Source organism: Syzygium oleosum, unplaced genomic scaffold, assembly GCF_021117445.2.
Source record: "Syzygium oleosum isolate NSW1041296 unplaced genomic scaffold, Sole_v2.1 Sole_v2.13, whole genome shotgun sequence".
NCBI classification, from domain to species: Eukaryota; Viridiplantae; Streptophyta; class Magnoliopsida; order Myrtales; family Myrtaceae; genus Syzygium; species Syzygium oleosum.
The window spans coordinates 6,972,130-6,991,357 of NW_026607497.1; the positions used below are offsets into that span (position 1 = coordinate 6,972,130).

The 19,228-nt window shown below is 43.6% G+C and overlaps 4 protein-coding genes across 7 annotated transcripts; 2 read left to right on the forward strand and 2 right to left on the reverse strand.

Annotated features, from left to right (window-relative positions):
* The first annotated feature begins 488 nt into the window (after window positions 1-488).
* Window positions 489-2,530, forward strand: LOC115675864 (14-3-3-like protein). Its single transcript, XM_030598646.2, has 4 exons — window positions 489-1,023; window positions 1,524-1,646; window positions 1,902-2,018; window positions 2,150-2,530. The coding sequence occupies exons 1-4, from the start codon at window positions 529-531 to the stop codon at window positions 2,201-2,203; spliced, it is 789 nt and encodes a 262-aa protein (XP_030454506.1). The 5' UTR covers window positions 489-528; the 3' UTR covers window positions 2,204-2,530.
* A 1,513-nt stretch (window positions 2,531-4,043) lies between these two features.
* LOC115675953 (VQ motif-containing protein 9-like) lies at window positions 4,044-5,885 on the reverse strand. The gene has a single exon (XM_030598781.2). The coding sequence runs from the start codon at window positions 5,422-5,424 to the stop codon at window positions 4,384-4,386; it is 1,041 nt and encodes a 346-aa protein (XP_030454641.2). The 5' UTR covers window positions 5,425-5,885; the 3' UTR covers window positions 4,044-4,383.
* Window positions 5,886-8,152: 2,267 nt separating this feature from the next.
* On the forward strand, window positions 8,153-13,449 carry LOC115675945 (serine--tRNA ligase, chloroplastic/mitochondrial). Of its 2 annotated transcripts, XM_030598765.2 has the most exons (10): window positions 8,153-8,487; window positions 8,614-8,762; window positions 9,044-9,137; window positions 9,270-9,418; window positions 9,721-9,813; window positions 10,266-10,445; window positions 10,759-10,925; window positions 12,510-12,644; window positions 12,723-12,816; window positions 12,935-13,449. In XM_030598765.2, exons 1-10 carry the CDS (start codon window positions 8,244-8,246, stop codon window positions 13,205-13,207), a joined length of 1,578 nt encoding a protein of 525 aa, XP_030454625.2. In that variant the 5' UTR covers window positions 8,153-8,243; the 3' UTR covers window positions 13,208-13,449. The 2 variants fall into 2 exon arrangements, with proteins under 2 accessions (XP_030454625.2, XP_030454626.2); XM_030598766.2 differs by lacking the exon at window positions 8,153-8,487 and having other exon boundaries at window positions 8,620-8,762; window positions 9,037-9,137.
* A 320-nt stretch (window positions 13,450-13,769) lies between these two features.
* Window positions 13,770-18,310, reverse strand: LOC115675947 (thylakoid lumenal 29 kDa protein, chloroplastic). 3 transcript variants are annotated; one of them, XM_056317387.1, is made up of 11 exons: window positions 18,027-18,310; window positions 17,783-17,878; window positions 17,425-17,523; window positions 17,297-17,331; window positions 17,096-17,161; window positions 16,936-16,976; window positions 16,333-16,463; window positions 15,990-16,096; window positions 15,308-15,445; window positions 14,329-14,463; window positions 13,770-14,077 (listed from the first exon to the last, which is right to left on the reverse strand). In XM_056317387.1, the coding sequence occupies exons 1-11, from the start codon at window positions 18,286-18,288 to the stop codon at window positions 13,967-13,969; spliced, it is 1,221 nt and encodes a 406-aa protein (XP_056173362.1). In that variant the 5' UTR covers window positions 18,289-18,310; the 3' UTR covers window positions 13,770-13,966. The 3 variants fall into 3 exon arrangements, with proteins under 3 accessions (XP_056173362.1, XP_056173363.1, XP_056173364.1); XM_056317388.1 differs by having other exon boundaries at window positions 17,425-17,509; window positions 18,027-18,278; XM_056317389.1 differs by lacking the exon at window positions 17,783-17,878 and having other exon boundaries at window positions 17,425-17,509; window positions 18,027-18,277.
* Window positions 18,311-19,228: the final 918 nt, after the last annotated feature.

Here is a 19,228-nt window from a genome sequence, read left to right on the forward strand (position 1 = left end):
TCGTTCACCAATGTTCTACTAACTCGATTTCGAAAACTTCTTTTGTTTTTTTGCCGATGATCACTCATGGGTCGCGTAGCTCGGCCTTTGGCACTCAAACCTTTTAGCCACAAAAACAAAACACACACAAGACACACACACACAAAATAACGAAGCTGCATAATAATCGGGTCAATGACACCGCACCGCTATGGACTTGCGATCCGGCCCGTGACCGCCCAACCCGGGCCGTAATGGGGCCCCGTTACGGAAAAAGTACAGGCTGTCAGTTATGTTCCCCCGGGTACTTCTGCCAGCCGAAACAGAACCACACCACCATCTCTATCTCTCTCCAAATCAACGGCCCAGATCGGTCCTCCGAATCTCGACAAACGCAATTATCGCCCCCCGCCCTCCCTCGCAAAAATCGCCCAAAACGCTCTCGAAGAACCAAAAACAAATCAGATTCGAAACCGGAAGGAGGAAGGAAAACCTCGAATCCGAAGTCCAGATCTAGAAGAGCCTGAGCGCGCAGCGCAGCGCAGAGCAATGGCGGCGACGGCGGCACCATCATCGGCGCGGGAGGAGAACGTGTACATGGCGAAGCTGGCGGAGCAGGCGGAGCGCTACGAGGAGATGGTGGAGTTCATGGAGAAGGTGTCCGCCGGCGCCGAGTCGGAGGAGCTCACCGTCGAGGAGCGCAACCTCCTCTCCGTCGCCTACAAGAACGTGATCGGCGCCCGCCGCGCCTCCTGGCGCATCATCTCCTCCATCGAGCAGAAGGAGGAGAGCCGCGGCAACGAGGACCACGTCGCCGCCATCCGCGACTACCGCGCCAAGATCGAGTCCGAGCTCTCCGGCATCTGCGCCGGCATCCTCAGGCTCCTCGACTCCCGCCTCATCCCCTCCGCCGCCTCCGGCGACTCCAAGGTCTTCTACCTGAAGATGAAGGGGGATTACCACCGGTACCTGGCCGAGTTCAAGACCGGCGCCGAGCGAAAGGAGGCCGCCGAGAGCACTCTCACCGCCTACAAGGCCGCTCAGGTTCGTCCGTTCGGGCCTCGGTTGTGTATTTTTTTTGTCGAATGATGCCTGCTAGATCATGGTAGGATGTGGATCCAGCAGTACTTACTAAATTAGATCTCGTGCGTATATTATGATTGATCAGATTTTGCATGATTCTTAGATATCAATTGAATTCGTAGGACGTAAGATCTGGCCGCGCTTGATCCATAGATCTCGTATGTGTACTTGACTGATCAGATTTTGCACAAGTCGTGTTTGCGAAGAGGAGCTAATGATGTTTCCATTTTCATGGGATAGCCTCTCTCGTTGTACTTCTTCTGGATATTATGCGTAGATATAGCAGTTAATTCTCCAACATGCACAATCTATGCGCTCTTATTATGATTGTTTTGCTGAATCGTAAGGCAAGCTGGGTATAATGTCAGTTTGAGGCGAATGTGGTTAATTCCCTTCGTGGCCCTTGTACTTTTGCATGACGAAGCAGATTGATTGTGTATGCAATTTGGTATCGTTTGCAGGACATTGCCAACACGGAGCTGGCTCCAACTCATCCGATCCGGCTTGGACTAGCCCTCAACTTTTCTGTTTTCTATTATGAGATTCTGAATTCTCCTGACCGTGCTTGCAGTTTGGCCAAGCAGGTAAGAGGCCTTTGATTAGATCAATGCGTCTCTTTAGCCTATGAGTAGGTAATGTTCCGAAGTCTTGGTTTTCAGAACACACTCCTTTTTGGCCACAAAAGGAAAAATTTGGTATCTTTTGAAAGCTTTTATTAAGATCCTGGAAAGGTTTGAATGCAAGTGAAATGGCACGATTATATTATCATCTCTTTGCCTGATGAAATTATATATGCTCGGCCTGCTCGTGACTTGTTCAATTGGCCCTCACTGGGACAGGCTTTTGATGAAGCAATTGCTGAGTTGGATACACTAGGAGAGGAGTCTTACAAAGACAGCACTTTGATCATGCAACTTCTTCGCGACAACCTCACCTTGTGGACTTCCGACATGCAGGTCCTGCCTTGTTTCTCTTTTGGACTAGTCTCCTATCTTTCCTTTTTCAACGCATGTTCATCTAGTTCCTCTTGATATCATGGACTATACAAACGCCAATTTGTTACTTACTATGTTCTGCTCTTGTACAGGAAGATGGTGCAGACGAGATTAAAGAAGCACCGAAGCCTGATGAACAGCAGTGAGGTCTTGACCATTGCTCGCTGTCGAATTTCTCCATTCAATGTTTTTATTTGGAGAAGGTGTTTGTTACTGATTTCTCTTTTATTCCGAAGTTGGAGCCATCATCGTCTCTTTTAATTTGTTTCTGGCTTTAGTTTGTCTCATCAATCTCCTCATGTGCTATTAATTGTGTCTTACTTTTCTTGGAGGCATGCAGCTTCGATTCTGCACTAAGTGTAGCAGATCTCTTCTATTAGATTATTCATATGACTATGTGACTGATGATATCTTCTTTCTTTGCCAACAAGATATCTGATTCAATGTGCTATCAAATCTTTAGTACTGGAAAATGTTGGGTGGAATCTAAATAAATGTCCGCGACTGTCGCTTAACTTTTAGACATGTCTACTGGCAATTTCCTCGATAAATTTAGCTTTAAGGATCTGGTATTTGACGTGCTAGCTCAGTGGGTGGACCTTTCATACTTTCCATGCTAATAGTACTTGGTCCGTGCATTTACATCACATCAAAGTATGAATGCTTTTCCAAACTTTGAAACTTCGCTTGCCTAAAATACTTGGCTACTGATTGAATTTCATTACGTTGTTTTCCTACAATATATGAATATTTTTACTGAAAAAGTTGGATGATTATGGCCTTCGGCAGTTGTTTCAGTTCTATTCCACTTTAGATTTTCTCATCAGCTTTTGAAGTTGCGCAGTGTCTTTAAACATGTGGTGATTTTCTCTTTTGCGGCCACATTTCCTAAGGGGCTTGATTCTAACCGAGAGTGTCACGGATAGCCTTGTTCAAATTCACTCTCGACAAAATTGGCAAATAGAATTGGCATAAGCATATTGTATAGACAGGTGTACTGGATTACCGCTTCTTGAATAATGGATTAGAAATGTAGATACTGACATGATAATGTTAATATTTTCTCACGTATGCATGCAGTTGCTTGTGATTTGTAAGACTCTGGTGAGTTTCTCCCAGTAATTTCTACCCACCTCGTTTCACCAACCAACATGAAAATCCCTAAAGCCCAAACCTATGGAAATTAATAGCGACACATTCTCTCTTGTTTTCTAAAGATACTCTTTATTCTGAAACATGCAAAATGTTGCATTGCGGTGTTACAAAATGATATCGACCCTATATTGATCAGGTTAAAATGCAAGTGACATGGGATTGCTTATGCAAACGCGAAGGCGTGAAAACGCTCGGTCGGAGGTCTTCCTTCCCCTGCAAGGCCGATGAAACCTGGCCAGTCTACTAAAACACTAAAGTTGGTAGTCATCTCAACTTTGATTGCTCGTAAAGACCCAAAGCAAGATCGTGTCTTTTTGACTTTAGTCTTCATAAAGAGCGACAAAGCAAAGATGTGCCCATTTGCCCAATGAAATATGGTCCTTTTAACACATAAAGCAGCCTCTGACCAAAAACAAACACATAAAGCGGCCACTCCACACCCAGACAATAATTCACTTCCTTGGTCGCCGTGCTTGCACAGAGCAAGAGAGAGAATCCACATTATTGAGAAAGGCTCACCTTTCGAAGGCACCGACGGCAAAATTGCGTTGGAGGGGATCGAAACTGCCGCAGCCACGCCGTACTTCACATCCCGACAAAAAGAGATGTGATTCCTATGTGCACCTCTATGTCTCGTCTCGTTTAATCCAAGGTGTAACAAACAATCAAAAGAAAGGTAACTGGTAAGTTTAGAGAATGATCGCTTTCGGAATAGCAAGAAACCATGAAACACTTCTTGCTGCGGTTTACATAAAACTGTGTTGAAAGCACGAGGCATATTCCATATTAGAGAGGAAAAGATCGGAGCTACATACTACTTGGGTGCGCACGGGCGAAAGTGAAACATATCATATGTCATTCATCCAAGAAAGAATCCAAACATATATCATGATTTGAGGGTTCTCACGACAACGACAGCCTCAATAGTTCTCCATCGAAACTAAACCAAGCTGTTTCATGTCTTTGATGTCCGTTTTACATGCCCTCTACTAAACATCGGCCAAATTCGCACCAAAATCAACAATGTAAATCGACTAAACCTCCCTATCCTTCCTAACAAGTAACAATGTACACCACCCCCACCTTAAAAACATAATAAACTTTGGTGTAATCTTCTTCCCTGTGACAGCTTTAAACCTCTAAGCCTCTCTAACCTCGGACCCCGCCGAAACTAAAGTCCTCTGTCTCCAGGGCTCGACACGGGCACCGTCGGAGATAGGGGGAGCTGCGGGAACCCCAGCTGACCCGACGTCGGCGAGAACAGGAACCCCGGCGAGAGTAGAGTGTAGGCCGACCGCGGCGAATTCAAGCACCCGAATGGCATCGGCGACGACGGCGGAAGCTGCAGCTGTGCCGCCGGTTCGGGCGGAGGAGGGATTGAACCCTCGCCAGGAGCCGCCACCTGCTGCTGCTGCTGCTGCTGCGGCGGAGGAGGGGCCAAATTGCTCCACCGGGGCGAGGCCAGGGGAGCCAGCGGTCCGAATCCGGTGAACTGATCGAGTCTTGGATCTACGGCGGCGATCGTGCCTTGGAGGCGCCGCATGTAGGCGGACACGGGCGATTCCGCCGCCGCATGTACGGACGGGAGCGGCGGCAGTGGCGATAGGGGCGCTACTGGTCTTCCCATCGGGTTGAAGCCGGAGCTCATAACGTTGTTAGGGTTCATAGTTCCGTTCAAGGAGTTCATGGGGTGCAGGATGTTAGGATTTAGCATGGAAGTTTGCTGCTGCTGCTGCTGCGAAACGAGGCCGTTGGGGCGGTTGATGAGCTGCGCGAGGGGCGGAGGTCGGATCCGGTGCAGCCGCGAGCTCGGCGGCTTCGGAGCTTGAACCTGCGGCTGCTGCTGCTGCTGCTGCTGCTGCGGCGGCGGCGGCGGAGTGGGGGCTCGGTCGTGGCTGGTCGAGCCGGTGAGCTTCTGGACGACGTCGCGGAAGTCGTTCTTGTTGATGTTGTACACGGGCGGCTGCTGCGGCGGCTGGGCTTGGGGCGGGGGCGGCGCTTGAAGCTGCGCCGGCTGGTTCTGGTTGACCGCGGCCGTGCTCTGCGCCAGGGACTGATCGGGCTGATCCGGAACAAGCGGGTCCAGAGGGTGCTTCCTGAGCGGGGGCTTGGAGATCTTGTGAGAGAGCTTGTTGAGGTGCTTGAGGTAGTGCTCGGAGCTAGTGGCAGAGGATTCTGCAGAGGAGGAGGAATGATGATGGGTTTTCTCCATCTTTTTGGTTCTTGGGGTCCCGCTCAGCGAATCGGTTTCTCTGCAGATCTGGGGGGGGGCTAGGAACGAACAAAGGAGAAGAGACTCTTCAGGTTCTGAGCTGCTGCTGCTGCTTCCTGAAGAAGAAGAAGAGATTGGGCACGTATATAAGTGAGGAACGAAAAAGGGTTCAGCGACCCTTTTCTGGTCCGCAGTTTCTCGATCGCGAGGAAGAGGAGGAAGGAAGGAAGGACGGACGGATGGGCGGGGGGGTCTAGTTCGGTCTTGGAGCTAAAAAAGAAGAGAAAGGACATGACCCGTAAAAGAAGGCGCACACCTCTCCCTCTCTCTGCCCCGTGAAGAAGATGCTGAAAGGGAAAAATGAGGAATGGGGAAGTGGTGCGGGAACGTGAAAGGTCGTCGTTTTGTATTTCGCGACGGCGAGGACTCGAGGAGGAGGAGAGAGAGAGAGGAGGAGGGGCTTGCGTCAATGACGATGGGTTATCCTCCCCGTGCACGGCGGTTCACGGGGCCGGGTTTTATCCAAACATCGAGAAAATATCTCCGGACCCCACCAAAAGTTCTCTCTTTGACCGGTCAAAACTCGCCTCTTTTGTCCTCTTCTGGGGATGTCTTCACTGCCCTCCCCCCACCACCGAGGCGGGCCCACGTGCGAAATCGATTGGGGGGGACACAAAAGCATTGGATCAACGAGTGGCTCTGGAGCCTTCTTCGTTAAAGGCGCGTGCAGCGTGTGCTCTCTCTCTCTCTTTAGAAGCGACTGGCCCCGCGAGATGGTAAATTGGCTTTGCTAGGTTCGCGCAACTTCGTTCGAAATAGAACGTTGGAAAGCATATATTCTTATCATGTTGGTCGACTCGCAAGCGGCTGTTTCCCTTCTTCAGAAATCAACTCCCTCTCTCTCTCGATTCTGGGGGCATTCTCCTTTCTCAAATTAGGAAAATGTTAAGAGTATTTTGAGCAGGCTAAAATCGTACGTGCTTTTAAGGAAGGAAACTCATGTATAGATTACTTAGCAAATTAGATGCATCATCGGATGTAAATGAAACTCTAGCATTAGAAAGGCCATTGAGAAGTCTGCTTGCTTTGCTGATAAAAGAGATAAGAAAGGACCGAGTTTCGTTACGAGAGTAAACGGTATAACTTTAGGGCTTTGCCCCGATTTCTTACTAAAAAAAATCTCCCAAAGAAGTCGTGTTTGCCCCGTGTTCTAAATTTATCGAGATATTTTCTTTTTATTATGTTTAATATGTTTTAATTACAATACGTATAATAGATATAAGCTCCTTTTTTCCATTTTCCTTTTCTTTTGGGGTGGGGGAATAGACAAGAAATGAGTTATCTAGTACCTTCTGTATTAACTGCGGGAAATATAGGGAAATTAAAGTAATCACGGGAAAAGCGAGATGCTGGCCTGATTAGTTTAAGAGGCAATAATAATAATAATAATAAATAATTACAGTAATAGCGGCCTTAATTGGTAGTTTTTAGAGGTCCTAATTAATGCGGTTGTCTGTTTTTGGAAGCCTATAACGACGTGATTACATGACATGCATGTGATGGTGAGAACTTGCAATTGTAGAAGGAGGGAAGATAAGTCCAAAAGGAACACGAAACGTCGTCCTCCTGAATTACGAGCACCGGTGTAGTACCGTACGCCACGAAAAAAAGCTGCAGAAAGGTCGTCTCGCCACATCATATCGATCCATCCTTCATCGTCCAAAGCTTATTACTGTGAAATTCGATGCATCGCAATCCCTAAAATAACATGAATTTCATGTAGCCGATTTATACCGAGGTTCTTGTTAATTCAATTTTATTGGCTGTTAAATTTATTGCTATCTGATTAAAATCTCGGTCTTTAATGTCTGTCCAATTGGGATATTAGGTCTGCCCTTCGCACTATAAATATCGATGTTATCATATCGTTTTTGCTGTCTTTTGATTATGAATCAACATTGACGTTATTGAGTTATTGCCAAACTTAGACGTTTCTTCTCGTCATGCTCAGATTGACTTAAATTATGGACTCTTCCGAAGGGAATTCAGAGCTTTATTTGATATATATATATAAACTTACATGATGGACTCCTCATGGTGCTTCAATTAACTTATAAATGTAAAGATTTACGACACGAGATTGGTATATAATTTATATAAGTTATGCTCAGCGTGTCGAAAAACCTAGATAGAGGTACATGCGCACCTCGAGACTGATGTACTCGTAATAGATCCAAGTAAATCAATTTAAGCTTGTGATGCCATTAAAGTTTTACAACTCAAATGGTTTTTTTTTTTTGGTAAGGGACAACTCAAATGGTTTTTGTATGTGCATTTTTCTAGATTATCGAGATAGATCACAAAACTCGACGCGTTTCATATTATTGGAAAAGTATCCGATATAAGTTGATCGGACACGCTTGCGAAATCGATAATGTTAAAATCTTTTCAGGTATAACCGCATAGTAGCTCTATAGGGATCTAAATATAAGGAAAAAAAACACACACGAGCGATGGTGTTGAATTATTATTATTATTATCATCATTGGATATAAGTGAAAGTGAATATGTTCTCATTTCCATCTCTACGAAGCACATGGAAAGAGGAACGGTTCAACACGGCCGAGGAAAAAACGGAACAAACGAACCGTTCGAGCATTTCAGACCGGAAATCCGAACCGGCCCGTCCGACCGGCTGTCTGCTGTCTCCGCCAGAAGCCGAAGATAAACTCTCCCTCTCTCTCTCTCTCGCTCTGGCTCTCTCGCCGCAGTGTCTCGGACCAAACCACAGAAGCTTCGGCGGACGGAGGTTGACGAAGATGAGACTCGGGTGTTGCTGCTTCGGCGGCGCCGCTCTACACTCCTTGAAGCTCGCCGCTCTTCCTTCTCTATCTCCTCCGTCGCGCTTCGCCCTCGCCCCCGTAACTCCGGCGCTCTTCCGTTCTCCGCGCGCCCCGCTTCGCTTCTCGCCCGTCGCCAGAGCACTCTCTTCCGCCCCGGCGGCCCAACCCGCCGCGTCCACCTCGTCGAAGGTCGCGACCAAGACGAATTCAGATGATCAGCGCGAGTTTCTGCACTCTCTTTTTTCTTTGCTTTGGTTTCTCTCGCCCAAAAAATTCGATCTTGCTGCTCGTAAAGAAGTAGCTTTTTTGGGGATTGATTCGTTGCTTTTTTCTTTTTTTTTTCCAGTTGCGAAGACGCAGTGGAATGCGTCGATCGACTTCAAATGGATCAGGGACAACAAGGACGCCGTTGCCGCTAACATTAGGAACAGGAATTCGAATGCCGACTTGGAGCTTGTGCTCGAGCTCTATGCCAAGATGCTGGAGATTCAGAAGGTCAGGTTTCGATTTGAAACTTTAGTGCTTTTTTCACCTTCGATTGCTGGTCGGGCTTTTGGTGCACTGTTAAAGTGGTAGGCTTCAGTTTGTTGGTTTGAAGTTGGAAATTATGGAAAATTTGTGCTTCTGTATCCATTTTAATTGGGCAACAGAATATAAGGAGATGAAAAGTTTCGTATTGCTTTATGTTATCACGCGAAACATATAGTTGGTTTTGGGGTTAATGAAAGAACTGGTTTTCATCTCAATTTGAGCTAATTTTGACCCACAGATAGCAGGAAGTGGAGCGTCTTCGCGGGGAGAGGAATGTGGTAGCAAACAAGATGAAAGGAAAGCTGGAGCCTTCAGAGAGACAGAAACTTATAGAGGAAGGTTGGTTTTTTTTTTCTTCCTGGCCAAGATTTTAGGTAAATCCAAATTTTTTGTTTAAGTAGTTCTTGCGAAGAAAAAAAGTTTTCCTTTTAGTTATTGTCTCTTTTGTTAATCCGCGGCATTGCATTTCAGGGAAGAATCTGAAGGAAGGGCTGGTTACTTTGGAAGAAGACCTGCTTAAGCTCACGGATGAGCTTCAGCAGGAAGCACAATGTATTCCTAATATGACTCATCCGGATGTTCCTATAGGAGATGAGGATTGCTCAACTATTAGAACAACGGTATCCATCTTGATTCGTATCCTGGATTTTTGTAAGAAACACTGTTAGCGATAAAAATGATCTGCATAAACAAGTATCTTCTTGAATGGTTAAGGTGGTGATTGTATACACGTATTGTCCATCTGACATTACTTGTGGAAATAATCAATTTTTAATGTCAATGTGCACTGCATAGTAATTATTCTTGCATCTTTATATTCTTCTCACTCGTCTCAATCCTAGAACGGAGAGCGTATTGGTGCTTGGTAAGATTTGTGTAGCTTTTCTAACCTGTCTTTCTCATGTAAGTTATGTTGGAGCAGGTTGGAAGCCCCCGTGAGTTTAGTTTTCCTATCAAGGACCATTTACAACTCGGCAAGGAACTTGACCTTTTCGATTTTGATGCTGCAGCAAAGGTATACTGCCTATTCACTTTAGGTATTGAGGCACCTCTCTCTTTTATCTGGGAAATTTTTTTTTAATCGAAAATAGTTTTTGGTGGAAATGATCTTGCACGGGTTTGATATATCTGCATGTGCTGTGATTTGGTTAATGTATGAGTTGATTCTGTTTGGGCTTTTGCTGTTTATTATCCATTGATATATTGAAGAAGAAATTTTTTTGTTTGTTTTATATATTATAGACCTGGTTTTTGGGTGGCATTTGACTAGACTGCCAGTGGTGCTTGTAATGTTACAGGCTCCTGTTGCCCGTGGACAGTTTATTACTTCCCCTCTTGCAGTTATTCTTAACCCTTCACTTAAGTTCCGATGACAAGGCTTTACTGTTCTTCCTTCTATATGTTGACCTAGAATGGAGTCTAACTTTTTGATGTGTTATCCCATTGTATATTGTATATTGTATATAGGTCAGTGGATCAAAGTTCTACTACCTCAAGAATGAAGCAGTTATGCTAGAAATGGCTTTAACTAATTGGACAGTCTTTGAGGTTGTTAAAAGGGGCTTCACTCCTTTAACAACCCCAGAAATTGTGAGATCGTCTGTTGTTGAAAAGTGTGGCTTCCAACCTCGTGGAGAAAACACACAGGTTTGCCCTCTTTCTGTTTAAATTTGAAATGGAATCTGTCAGCACTCTACATCTTTTGGTTATTCTGGGTCAGAAAACTATCTCCAGAAGCACTGAAATACACTGGCATGTTATGTACGGCATATGTTTCATGACTTCATATTGGGATATATATACTCAAGCTGATTTTGTTTTCCCTTCTTTTGGGAGAAACCTTCTAATTTAGGTCCTGCAACAAGTTTAAGATGATGGAATTGGGTCCCAATTTATCTATAACTGCAGTAGTTGATAAAGATTTGGTAGTGGTTGATGACATTATGTTGATATTTGACAGGTTTATTCTGTTGAGGGCAGTGATCAGTGTCTTATTGGCACTGCTGAGATCCCAGTTGGTGGAATTCATATGGATTCCATTCTTGCTGACTCACAACTTCCTTTGAAGTATGTGGCATCTTCCCATTGTTTTCGTACAGAGGCGGGTGCTGCTGGAGCTGCAACTAGGTAAGTCAAGCACAGCCTATTCATGTAATCTCGTGACTCTAGCTGCCTATCTCCATCTCTGTTGCACTAGGTGAAAAATTCTAAATGTTTATGTATCCATATTTTCTCTGGCAGATGATTTTACTTTGTCATTAGGACTATTTAGAGTGCCCAATGCAAGTACCTGTCCCTTGAAATGTGGTATGGAAACATCACTTTTTTACTTAAGTTTTGTTTAGACGTTCTGACAGTTAAATCTGCCTATACATTTATAGTTTATCTGCAATTAAAATGTAATTATCTTAACTGCATTTTCAGACTCAGACTTAACGAAGGGTGTGGGCCCAACAAAAAAAAATGCCTTAGGCCAACTAATTCTTGTTTAATGTCAGATAAAGTTTTTTACTGAGGCACTCGCATAATGCTACCTAATAAGTTTCTGTAGATTGTAAATCAGGATGAAAGTACTTAATTTATTATTACTTTAATTGGGTCGCAGGATCAAATCGAGGGTCCTAGGAACATAATGTTAAAAGCTAAAGGGGTCTAAGTGTTACAATGTATGTTAGGGGATCCCGGGCTCTTTAAGTATTGGAGAGGCAAAGACGAGGAGGGCCTTCGTGTATTTAACTTTCTGTGGAAATCTATCTCAAGTTATGTTGTTGTCATGCCTTTCCTTCGTGAGCTAGCGGCTTGAGACAGGGCCTGATTATTGCAGACTTAAATGACGAAGATACCCTCACTTAAATTTCACCATGCACTCTAACTTATCTTCCTCTCTCGTATTAACTAACAACTCTGAAGAGAAATTCTAGAAAATCGCAAGAAACTCTAATGAGTTCATATGTTTTCTTTTCACCATGGAGAAATCCTACTTGTGTACCTTTCGTGTTTGATGAGTGAAAATGGGAAACCTTTCTTGTTGCCAGTCCATGACTAATATGGGATCTTGTCGAGCAGTGCTCTAGACCGGTGGAATAATTAGGTACCTACACACATATGTATGTATCTACTTCCATATTCGTGCTTGAGGAAAAATGGGCACGGAAAGAGCTGTGCTTTGCTTTTTTTGGATTGGAGCATCGCTGATCTTTTTCTCTTTCCACTTTATCGAGAAGTTGCTTCTTTTTCAGCTCAAACTTACGCCGTCACTTTTGGGGGCATTTTTCGTCCTTTTGCTTATGTAGATATTACTCTTTGGCTGTGGAAGTAGCAACAGCCTATGATTTTCTTGAATGTAAGGAGATGTGGTTGAGTGATGGGAAAGTGGAACTTTTGTTTTTGGCCAGAAATTGAAAGTGAAACTTTTAGTTCTCGTTACTATGAGTTTTACACTGCAAATTAAGATCCCAAAGTCTGATAGCTTTGTCATAGAGCGAGTTGAAGTTTTTCATTTGATTTAGTTTTGAAATATCAGCAGTTGGTATTACGACAAGAAAGTGTACCATGTAATTTACCATTGCCATCTTGATATTTGATAACCATGTTCAGCTGTTCCTGACATGTGTCTGTCCACTTCATGGTTTCTCGTTGTAGCTTCTCTTCTCTACAAACAGGTCCTGTAGTTCTCTGCCGTGTGATAATTTCCGCAACTATTCAATGCAGGGGCCTCTATCGTGTGCACCAATTTAGCAAGGTTGAGATGTTCGTTTTATGTCGACCAGAGGAAAGTGATTCATATCATGAAGAGCTCATCAGAATCGAAGAAGAACTCTTCTCATCACTAGGATTGCATTTTAAGTATGGTTCTCTTTCACCGTCGTAACACTTGTCTAAAAATTAACTTCCAGGCTATATGAATTTCGAGCTTCTTTGCAGGACTTTGGATATGGCGACGGCAGATTTAGGTGCACCTGCTTATCGTAAGTTTGATGTGGAGGCATGGATGCCCGGTTTAGGACGATATGGAGAGGTTAGCTGCTTATTAGTTTTGTTTGGCATTACTTCCTGCTTCCTTAACTTATCAGAGGTGTATCAATCGTTGATGATTAAACATAACTCCCCTCATCATTGTTTGATGAACGAATTAGATATCAAGTGCTTCAAATTGTACGGACTATCAAAGTCGTCGATTAGGAATCCGGTATCGGCCCTCAGAACCACCGTCGTCAACTCCTAAGAAGGGTAAAGGCAACGTTCCTACACAGTTTGTTCACACTTTAAATGCGACTGCCTGCGCAATACCCCGGATGATTGTGTGTATACTGGAAAATTATCAGCAAGAAGATGGCTCCATCGTGATTCCCGAGCCATTGCGACCATTTATGGGCGGGCTTGAGCGAATTACTCCAAAGTCCCATTAGATCAATCTCATGGCTCTATCTGTATTTTATTTTTGACTTTTACAGGGGATTAAATGTCTGCAATTTTGTTTTTCTGTCTTCAAAATATTGAGGTAGGGGAGGCAACTGATATCTCCTTCACTGAAGGATCACTGCCTTGGCAATTTTTTGTTCCGCATTTCCATTGTTAAAATAGTTTTCTTAATAACAGATATATTCTACTTGAGTTAATCTTATGAAGATAGAAAAGTTGGGATTGATCCCGCCGTGGCTTATTAGTTCAAAATTCACGGGGTTAAACCAAACTCCCTTCTCTTTCCTTAGCAGTAGACTAGTCTTTCTCGGCGCCCAATGATCCTTGTGATTGATCTTAGCAAGGAAAGACGTTCTTGGATTGGCCAATTGTCTTCCCTTTCCACAGGGCAATCATTCAAAGATTACGTATTTCGAAGTGACTCTGGTTCATTTGGTTTACGAACCTTGCACCATAAGGTGGTCTTGTTTTAATGGAAGGCGATACTCTTTTTGGAAGGCACTGAGAAAACAAGAGATCAAACACTAATTTAACAAGTAATACACGAAATGGTAAAACATGATAATCTCATAAGTTACCCTCGTCAATGTTTATGTCGAATACAGGTGAACGATAGAATGGCACAGTGAATCTATGTGCCATGGGGAAAGCTGTTGAAGAGAGATGTGAAAACTGGGCCAGAATTTGTGTATGCCCTCTCTCTGTTGCGCTTGCGGAGATCAAATATATCCGACGACTTCTTTCCCTCACAATTTGAGCTTTCCCAAATCAACCCTTGGAACCGGGTAGGTGTACGCTTCGTAATTGATTTGTTGCCCCAAGCTGCTTAATTTCGTCAGAGTAGTTATCAAATCGACCTGCAAAGAGACCAGGTTAAGATTAACGTCGGAGTGAAGCGAATGCCACGATTTTAAGACTCTTTACATTAACTATTCTTTTTGGTCAACAAAAATCGATTGCGATTCAGAGATTTCGTTTTTTTCTTGAGGCACAGAAGGCCATAGTATTGTTTTTCTTCTGTTGAAGGGAGAGATTATTCTTCACCACCATGATGGCAAATATCAAGTAAAGCTTTCCCATACTGAAAAGAGCCACTGGTATAACCAACCTCATAATCTGTCTCTGACACTGTCTCTCGGCTTCTTTGGTATTTTTGAACCCATGGAGACACATCTGGATCGGTGGCTAATAATGTCTCTGTTGCGTTCTGATCAGGACCCAGAAACAAAGACATCACTGCTAGCTGTTCAGTCGAGAAGATAAAAGCAGAGTTAAATGAGCAAACATGCACGGTGTCCTACTGAGGATAGGAGATGAAAATTAGTAGCCGGTCATGCAATGAAGATTGATTTACGAAATGATTTATTGCCACCATATATCAGAGTTTAGCCCGTTAGGCATTGGGATACTGATAGATATATTAAGATTGATTTAAAAAATGATGTGGCAAGCTTCAAGTTGCCATTTAAGCAAGTGGGTCATATTCAAAACCCAATAGTAATATGTCACATCACTTGAGAAATCAATATTGCAAACCAATCTGCGTGCTATTCTACTTCTAGACATCAACTTCTGAGCAGTCATTTGAAAAAGTCAACACCGCCACTTCATTTGCTTAGGTTAACCAGCCATAGTTTCCATGCAGTCCATCATTAACAACCAGTTTTCAAGATTGACGGGAAGCGACACTGAGAATGTTTAAATCTCATTACAAGACTAATCTGCAAATAGAGATAATTTCACGGAGTACCATCTCAAATCTCTATTTTTGAGCTTTGAAAAAAATTTCCAAAAATCTATGGTTGCAGAAAACGATATATGGTATGGAAATTTAAGAAAACAATCTAGCTACTTCAGAGAATGAGATTAACAGAATAGAGAAATGAATCATCTAATATATCTGAATGCAATACGCAGCATGAAACTGCTTGTTAGCTGCATGTCTATTGGTTTTTCGAAATAATAAAGATAGCCTTGTTTTCCCATTGCGGTTTTGTAGATGAAAATCTTCGTGCATCAAGAGAACAATATATGCATGGGAGTATCGAAAATTCCTGCATAAGTAGTAAATGTTCTCATGAATATACCTGCCGAGGACCAAACCCAATGGCTGAGAATTTATCTTTCATTTCCTTCACACTGGCCTTCTCCCACTGGGGGACCCTACCTTCTGGATCTGGTTCCGCGGTGTCTGACCTCCCAAATTGTTTGTCAAACAAGCCCCACTACATGACCGGGCGATATACATAATGTGGAAATCAGAACTAAAAATATGAAAGTTATTTGAGAAACAATTAGTCAAGGCAGTTGTTATGTTTTTCATAGGTGCATTTCCAATGTATTCCAGAGGAAAAATTGGTAAACCATAGGGATCATTTTTTTCTAAACAGGTATTCAGGAATAAAGCTATTGAATGAACATAGCAATGGTGAGCTACAACAAATGGTCAATAACAAGGTACTTTATGGCAATCGTCAGATGAAGCAGTACATGCTGAAACAAATCCTTTATCTGTTGTTAACATGAAACCATTTTTCAAATATTACCTGAGAAACTACTGCGGCAAGTAAATTTTAGCCTCGTGTATGTCTCATCCTAAACTACTTCATCTCACAAGATACACTGACTATAAGTTATGCAGTGCCACATTACAAATACTAAATTACTAGTTGTAGGAAATATTATTCCTATTTGGTTGGTGATTATACACTATAAAATTCCGTGGCAAACACACATATGCCTCCATGCACACAATGAATTAGAAATTACCTGTCCGTTGGAACCATAGGCAGTGTAGAGCAAGTTTCCTTTCTCTTCATTCCCACCACATTTGCGAATGGCTGCAGCGAGAAAGGTAGCCTTGGCTGCACTCTGCGCTGTTTATAGGGAGAACTTTAATTAGAATTTCCTCCTATCGATAAGCTGACAGAATTGAGACATAATCCACTTTTAATACATGACATGAGATATTCAATACCAGATCTCCAAGCCTAATGGCATTAGTAAATGCTTCTTCTCTAGGGTCTATTCTAGAAGGTACTAACAGAAGTTCAGACTGAGTGCAGCATTTTATGCTAGTGACATGCAACTTAGCTATGTAACATGTACAAACCTGCATACTGTATAAGATCTGCGTAGGATATGGGTCCACCCTTGGAATAAGAATCTATTTCCTTCTTAGCTTCTTCCAATAAGTTCATAGCAGCTGAAAGCCGCTTATTCTCTGGTCTGCTAATCTCTGAGCTTCAAGAAATAACAATTCATGACATTGAAAATCACGGTGAGTCTTGTCTAGGAGATAAAAGATATGCCGCAAAAGCATGAAATTTTAAACTGGAAGATACACGTGTTATGTTCTAAAGAACTTGAATACATGGGAACCATCCTGCAGGGAAATCAAGTTTTCTCCTTCTATTTTCCTCAATTATCTCTAGATGCTCAGCTTCTAGATTCTCTAAATGGAGATTTCTGGATGACATTGAATAAAAAATACAGAACTGCATATAAAAGCATTAAGAAATTACACTTGGATCTTGACATTGAAACGAAGACCTCACTAGAATATAATTCTGAGAGCAAGCCAGTCGTGTGAAGTGTTCAACCCTCAGAAAGTCCAAATTAGGGGGCTCACTAAACCCAACAAATTGAATATTCTGCTCTGCGCTATTGATCATCAACTCACATCAGCATTCACATGTTTTAATGTGACAAGTACCTGAACCTTATGGATCCATTTGGGCCACCAGATTTTGAGGCCTGCAAACTTAAGGGAAAATAAATCAGCAGCCAATCTTCACCTCATCATTTAAGGGAAAACCCTCAGTGAGATGAACTATTCCCATTAAGTTTCAACATGTAAAATTTATCAGTCTGACCTTGTCATAAGTCATAGCATCATTTAATGCCAACGTCAGCAAAGATGGGATAAGATCTGGGTTTCCCTGAAATGAGTCCAAGAGAAAAAAAAGTTATAAAATTGCATCGGAGTGTAGCATTCTAGAAAATGTGTAATGAAATCACGAGAGCAAAAATCATGCGGTTAAATGGCAATTATTAATGAGCAAAACAAAATTCACCTTTATAGCCGAGTAAAGGGTGCCCCTGACACTTGCTGAGGAAAAGAAGAAGTCAATTCGATTCGATTCTGGAGATTCATATACAATGCACTAGCATAGAAAGAGAAGCAACTCTTCGATGGGCTTACAAAGAAACTCGGAACGCTGCCGGCGTTGAATCAAATCAGCAGCATGGGCCAATTCAACAAACGATCCGGAGCTTGCTATCAGTTCCTGAGAGATCACAACTGGCAGAAACTCATCATAATCCAAGCTAAAAGAATGGTTCGTCATTTACACAAACCAAAAGGGCACATTGCAAACCAGAATGAAATCTCAATCGTGACCGAACAAACAGATAAGCACCCAATCTCACGGTCCAATCAAATTTGCTGCAAACAAGAACCCTATTATGACCCCTCGAAACCCAACTCAGTCAACAGACAGAAGATCACATTCACGGAGCTCAATGCAGCTGACGCATGGCTCGACAGAAACTGCACTTACAATGCCGATACCGGCGCCGGCGCATTTGAGCACGTCCCGTCGGCTCAACTCCTCGACACCGGCGAAACCGTTGTCCGTCTTGCAGCGAGCTACAACCTGAACTCCGGCGACCGGGAAAAGACAACAAGCACTACGCCGATCAGAACAGGAACTAACGCTCAATCCATGCAGCGCGAGAGCAATTCGCAATGCGGATGTCGGAAACAGAAAGCAGGCTGGGCGAGGAGAGGGGGAAGAAACTAACGGAGCGAGCGGGGGGTCTGACGGAGGCGGCGGAGGACGAGGAGGAAGGAGAAGGAGAAGGAGAAGGAGAAGGAGAAGCCGCTTGAGCTTGAAGTGGGAGCAGAGAAGGCAGGGTCGAGACGAAGGACGCGCCCATCATCATCTTCTCCTTCCTCCTCCTCCCTCCTCCTCCCGTCTTCTTCGCCTTGCTTCGGAGATGGAGAGGTGATCGAGGGGAATGCTTGCAGAAGCTTCGGGCGATGTGTGGAGGAGTTGGGGGTCATGTGCCGCTGCTTGTGTTATCCATATCCGATTCTCTCCAGCGCCAAATCCAAACGCTGGGAGGAGAAAAGAGATGAGAAAATGTTGGGCGGGCGGGCCGGCACATCCACGTCGGCGGCCGTTGCCCAATCAGGAATCGACACGTGGAGCCACGTCAAACACGGGTGGTCGCACAGTAAATTTGATTCTCCTCTCCTCTTCCTTACGAGAAAAATGTTCGCTTTTAACAGATCTGCATGCACATATTTATTGTACTAGACTAGACGTGTTGCACATACTTAATTTCCCTTTCTCTTTTCCCCCGTTTTTTTTTTTGGTCCTTTTTAATTTGCCTCAGATTTTGGATCCTCTCGGCTCTCTCTCGTTGCTGCTCTGGCGCTTTTGCTTTCTCCGGCCTTCGCTCTCAGATTTTGGGGCTCGCTCGGTGCTCGGCTGCTCGTTGGTCCCCCGCCCCTCGCCTTCTCTTACCACAATAATATTGTGTAAGGTCCAAGAAGGGTGAGCTTAAAGTCCACGTAGAATGCTGGTTGAAGCTAAAAAAAAAAGAAAAGAAGAAGAAAATACTGCATGCCGAAGTAATGCCGAAACGGCAAACGAGCGGTCGTTTTGGTTGTCCTTTGCTTTCCTCATTCTTCCACACTCTCTCTCTCTATTTCTCTCTCTCTCCCCTGTACATTTGCTACTCGCCCTCTCCTCGTCTGTCGTCATAAAAAAACCTGTAATTCCAAATAGAACAGTCTTAGGGTTAGTCTGTTCTTCTTGCATGCATTGGACTGCTCTCGAATTGACAAAAGAAATCGCCCGGTTTAAGTCAGGTGAAAAAAACCCTTTGATTCGTCTTTCTTTTTGTGTTCCTGTTACAAACTCACTAGAAAATAACGTAACTTTCGCGAAATTTTTAATGAGCTATCCTCTGTTTTCTTTTGCTCGATTTTTTTCATT